This window comes from Salvelinus namaycush, chromosome 24 (assembly GCF_016432855.1).
Source record: "Salvelinus namaycush isolate Seneca chromosome 24, SaNama_1.0, whole genome shotgun sequence".
NCBI lineage: Eukaryota > Metazoa > Chordata > Actinopteri > Salmoniformes > Salmonidae > Salvelinus > Salvelinus namaycush.
The window spans coordinates 29,153,851-29,159,850 of NC_052330.1; the positions used below are offsets into that span (position 1 = coordinate 29,153,851).

General features: G+C 43.7%; 1 protein-coding gene across 1 annotated transcript; it reads left to right on the forward strand.

Annotated features, from left to right (window-relative positions):
• The first annotated feature begins 2,015 nt into the window (after positions 1-2,015).
• Positions 2,016-5,725, forward strand: LOC120019343 (syntaxin-binding protein 6-like). Its single transcript, XM_038962636.1, has 6 exons — positions 2,016-2,169; positions 3,008-3,138; positions 3,521-3,797; positions 4,112-4,210; positions 4,987-5,156; positions 5,702-5,725. The coding sequence occupies exons 1-6, from the start codon at positions 2,016-2,018 to the stop codon at positions 5,723-5,725; spliced, it is 855 nt and encodes a 284-aa protein (XP_038818564.1).
• Positions 5,726-6,000: the final 275 nt, after the last annotated feature.

A 6,000-nucleotide genomic window follows, 5' to 3' on the forward strand; every position in this document is an offset into this window, starting at 1 on the left:
AACCATTTGATACCATTCCACCAATTCCGCTACAGTCATTACCACGAGCCCGTCCCCCTTCATTCATTACCACGAGCCTGTCCTCCCCAATTAAGGTGCCACCAACCTCCTGTGCTAAGGAAATGTAATTGTGATTGTGTTGTGGGTCATCCTCCCTTCAGCCGTATTCCCTTTTGCCTTCCACCAGAGGACACTATGTTTCTGTCATGTCTCCTCTCCACTCACTGTCCAATCTACTCATGCTCACTCTTTTTAACGGTCGCTACTAGTTACCACAGCCACAAAGTCAAAAACCCTGCATATTTGTAAAATGTTTATTCTTAAAATGTGATTTCAAACCTAACCCGAACCTTAACCACCATGCTAAACTTATGCCTAACCCGAACCTTAACCACCCTGCTAAACTTATGCCTAACCCTAACCTTAAATTAAGCACATTTTTGTTTTCATACATTTTTACGATAGCCAATTTTACTTTTTGATTGTGGTAACTAGTGTAAACCATTTTTTTTCGTTCCCTCTTCAAATGAATGACGTGGTGCTTAACCTTGGTAAACCTTTTGTTTTACATTAAACTATATCTCTACAGCTGTCTGTCTGTGGTCTCAGTTCATTCAACATTAGGCCTACTTTTGAATAAATAAAGAGGACCATATCAGTGAGCTTTGGAAATAGTGTCATGGCAAATTCAAGTTTTTAAAGGGGAAATCAGCAGTTACTACATCTTTATTTGACTTGTAAATGAATGATATGTACCCACTGATTCTTGAAGAATATAACTTATAAATGTCTCATGAGCTTAGTTCAACTGTCACACTCTATCAGAACCCAAAATATAAGCTTGTTTTACTCCAATGTTTGTAAACAAAAAATGGAAACAAACACTATATAGCCTCAAAACATGGTTAAAACAATACGTTTGATGGATCCTTACATACATAGCTGTCTATGGATTGGAGAGTGAAAACATTTATCCAGCACAATCCCTCATCTTTTTACCAAACCAGGAGTGGGGGTGCCGTTGTTATTGTTTTACTGCTGATTTCCTGTTTAAAGTATGACTTTGAGAGAGCAACCTACAAAGAGTAAGCCTATAAAGAATGATGGTAAACCAAGATGTAAATGAATTATTGTATGAGATTCAAGCCAATAAATCTATTTTCCCACGTGACTTCTAACTTGTTCAAATGGGATGGTCTCCAGACAGAGTCACCTTCTCCGCAATCCTCTAGAGTAGAAATTTAACTCGGATTGTAAACCTTGTCGCGGTTGATTAGAGAGGGCAGCCTGACAGTTATACGAGTCGTTCGGTAATCAGCTGTTTCTGCATCTTGGTGGAGTAAAGCAACAAAAAGGTATTGTATACCATACAACTTTCTTCTCTCTTAGTTGTATGTCGAGGGTTACTAAAGAATAATCGATAAAGCATTTTGATGATGATAAATGTAATCAAATTTTAACGAATAAAGAGGACCCATGACACTTTAATTTGAATCAGTTTAATGCGTCGCACACTCTAACGGGTGTGAAGTTTACATTTTCACTAGCTACAATACAGATTGTTGCACCAGATAATGTGGTTTAACCGAAAAGTTTTGGTATCCATTACTGGGAGTTACAGGATCGGTACTGTTTGGTGTAACACTTTGGCGACACTGTCTTCGTCCTTGATTTATGGAAACACGGGTCTCGTAAAGTGGCCAGTTGCAGGTGGTCCGTTTTTGAATTTAAAAAATGTTGTGTTATTTAAATAATTTCTTGTTTTGCTTCATGAAGAAATCTCTGCGCTACACTAAACACTACCTACCATGTAACTCCCAGTAATTGAATACAAACACATCTTTGGTTAAATAACATTAGTGGTGTAACACTGTAGCTGACCTTTCACATAAGATGTTATTCATTTGGAAGACAATACACTAAGCATGTGACTCACAAGAGTAAAATACTCAATATTTTCCCTCGTCAATCTGTCTGTCTATTTTGTCTATTGTCTATCCTACTCCCAGATCACCATGAATATCCAGTCAGTTATCAACAGGGAAGTGTTTTCCCCCCGGGATGAGAGGATACTAGTGGCTGTGGAGGTTAAGAGGAGAAAAAGGAAAAAGGTTCCCTTTCTGCCCACTGGAGGCAAGGGAGAATATATGACATACATCTGTCTGTCAGGTAGGCTCCTGTAACATATTTCTCTAAGCCATAGATCTGTCTGTCAAGTAGGCTCCTGTAACATATTTCTCTAAGACATAGATCTGTCTGTCAAGTAGGCTCCTGTAACAATTTTCTCTCAGCTGGGACCATTGTGACTTGAATTTTAAATCCAGGACTTGTTGATCTGCTGTATATATACACAACTCTCTTGTTCAGGATTAAAAGGCTGCATTGTTTAACCATCTCATGGTGGAATTATCTGACTGGAAGGATGCAGAGGTATTCATTGTGTTGCAGTCAGGACATTGTGATGCTGGCTATCTAATACCACTGAGTCTGACGTTGTCAGAGGACATGGATCCTATAATTGAGCAGGAAGGATCACTTGAATATTATTTAGATGTTCAGTGTCACTCACTCTCCATCCATAGTAGCTATTGTTACTGTGATGAAGTCACCCAGAGCCATGGGCATTCACTGCCCCAGTGTCCCTTGAGGGACTCTTCACCCCGTCCCAATTACACCACTGATGGAAGAGTGACTAGTATCCTCAGCTGGCACTGCCAGTCTCCCCCCATTACAACCCCTCATATCATTTGAACAAGAGAATCCACTGAAGAAGAATGGGCATTGGCGGTCTGTTTGTTGATCTGTGATGGTGACTGGTGACTGGTCCCGTGTGTGTCCAATGTTTGTAAAAAATTAAACACGCGTTTAGTAGTGGAAAGTGAATCCTAAATCTCTTTATGTCCTGTCTTCATTGTAGTACTGTGTAGATTTACTTTGATATTTTGGGGTTATATGACGTGTGCTTGGGTTTCATATTTCTAACTCATGACCCCTCCTAATCCCCCAGTGACCAATAAGAGGCCAGCCCAGCTCCTCATCACCAAGGTCAAGCAGTTTGGAGGCTCTGCCCCCTTCACCAGGAGGTCACAGTGGAGCGTGGAGCAGCTCCGCCAGGTCGATGGTATCGACCCCAACAAGGTGATGTCATCATAGAGTTAGTATAGATGTGATATTCTGTGTAGTTTTTTGTGTGTTTTTTCTGTGGATCTTAGCCTGTACTGCCTAGACTCTCTGGAAGCCCTGTATCCCAAACCCATCCATTTCATTCCTCTCTCCTTAGCCCCCTCTGCCATGTTCAGTTTCCCAAAGCAGAATGGATGAGAATCAGTGAGGTTTCGGGGCTAATTAGACTAGTAGAGCCAATCAGGTCTTGATGGGTAAAGGGTTGAATTGGGATTGGAGCACCAGGATTCTGACCCATGTGTTTCTGGGCGATTGGTTTGGTCCAATATTCTCCTCTACTGTCTTATGATCTCCCTATTGTATCCCTCATCTGTATACCCTTCTGTATCTCCCACAGGACTGCCCAGAGTTTGACCTGGTGTTCGACAACGCCTTTGACCAATGGGTGGCCAGCTCAGCGGCAGAGAAGTGCATCTTCATCCAGATCATGTACCACGCCTGTCAGACCTACTGGGAGGGCAAGGAGCGGGTCCCCGGTGGCCTGGGTAGCCCAGCTGGAGACCAGCAGAATGACCAGAGAGCTAGTCCAGGGGCCCAGGCTAGACGGAAGAGCACAGTGGGTCCCAGGCCCCGCCAGACTGAATTTGTCAACTGTCAGTCCAAACTCACAGGAGGTAAAGGGGTGTGAAAGGAGAAGTGCAGTCTGTCAACAGTCAGTCCCAATTCACTCCCTTCCCCTTGGTCCTAACCCTTCCATGTTTGCAGATCGACGTACTTTGACCTAGGGGAAGTGTTAGGGAGCAATCTGGACCAGCTATCATTTTGCATTATTCTGAGAACGTAGGAGTGGTTTATCCTCATGATATGGCATGGACTCCAATTTCCTGTTTGATTCTGTACTGTCTATTTGCCCTATTGATCATGATTATGATACAGCTTTTATGATACAGCTTTTTTTTAGCAATCTCATTGGGTGTCATTCTAACAGATGCCTGCACTGTGAATCTGGTCATCTACCGTTGCAAGGTCTTCTTCAACCGCATGAAGAAGGTGATGGTTTCAAAACAAAGCAGTCCTCAGGCTGGAGGTAAGGGTACAAAACAAAATAACCTTCAATAATATAAGGACAAACCTTAGTGGTAAGCCTATGGCTGTATCCTTTATATTCTCAGGGATTCCTAATCCTCTCTCAGGCGATTGATGGTTTTGTCAATTGTCCTCTGTAACACTTCTCTCCGCTACAGTAGAGAATGGCTCTTCTATGAGGTTGCGGCTAGCTGAGTGGCGACTTTGTGTCCAAACCTCCTGCTAAAATAACAAAGGCTGGCCTTGAGTCTGCGGGGTAGGGAGACAGTGAGAAGAAACGCGGCTCCTCATGGAACCAACTGACGTGTGTGTGGCACAGGGAGTGGTGCCAGGCAGTAGCAGGGCATAGAGATGCAGACCAACAGCAAATGTAGGGAAGTCTCTCTCCTAAGCTGACCAGTCCAGGTGGCATGATATAGCCCCCCCTACAGATTGTTACCTCTCTCTCGACAAACATTAGTTTAGAATAAAAGAAAGCAAAGATGGCTAGATCGACATTTTGATTCTGGCTCTTGGATGTTGTAACATAATGTTATACCTGTTGGGTAACCCATCTAGGTATCCTATCTTTGGTGTGTGTGGTCATGACCAGTGCTTCTGTCTCTCTGTCTCTCTGTCTCTCTGTCTCTCTGTCTCTCTGTCTCTCTGTCTCTCTGTCTCTCTGTCTCTCTGTCTCTCTGTCTCTCTGTCTCTCTGTCTCTCTGTCTCTCTGTCTCTCTGTCTCTCTGTCTCTCTGTCTCTCTGTCTCTCTGTCTCTCTGTGTGTGTTGTGCAGCAGGTCACAGAGCAAGTCCCAGTGGGCAGCGCCCCCCAGGGGGCAGTATGGCTAGTGTAGTCAAGAGGGCAAGCCAGGCCCTGCAGGAGCGTGGGGAGAGACTGGGCCGTGCCGAGGACAAGACAGTAGACCTGATGCACAAAGCCCAGCAGTTTGCAGACACTGCCCACAAGGTGAGACGTTGCACTGTTAAATATCAACACCACACACACACACGCTAACACACCACACACGCTAACACACCACAGACACACGCTAACACACCACACACAGTTGGGCGAAAGTTTGATTTCAGCCTCTGCGTTTGGTCCAGCCATGCTCGTGACGTATGAGCAACTTAACATGTATTATGAAGTGTCATTCCACACTATGCTGTGTAGTTGACCTTGTCTAGAACACCTACCCAATGAGAGAGCCAGAGGGCTACCAACACCCCCACACCATTAGGTTTTACAGTAATTGTGAGCCAATCAATCCTCATAATTATCTCTTCATTTGGAAAGGAGGCATTATAAGTATACCAGTGTAACACTCTCATTGATGCGAACATACACAGGTAATTAACTCATTAAATGTTTATGTAATTGGATGACATTGTTCATCTAAAACTATTAGGCCCTAGAATGCTTTAAAGTGGCCCATCAAAGAGAAAATACCTTTTTATTTCAGGGGAAATGAGCTAGAATGTGAAAATGATGAGACTTTCTTTCTCCTCTAGCTGGCTCTGAAGTATTCAAACTAGAGGCATCTCTTCCTGTGGGTCCGCTCCTGGCGTCCGTGGCCCTAATTCACCTGTTGATTCTATGTATAATAACTTCTATACTAATGTTGGACTGAGGCATAGTTTAGTTGAAACCCAGTGGACGATGTTCTGTGAGGAGTGGAGGGTTGTGGTACTTGCTCTTAGAACATTGACTATGTCAAAAGGACATGGAAACCTTTACAGACGGGCAGTGGGGAGGACGGCCCAGTTATGGACCTCGGAGTTTAAGAATGACCTTTAACCTCCAGAATGGG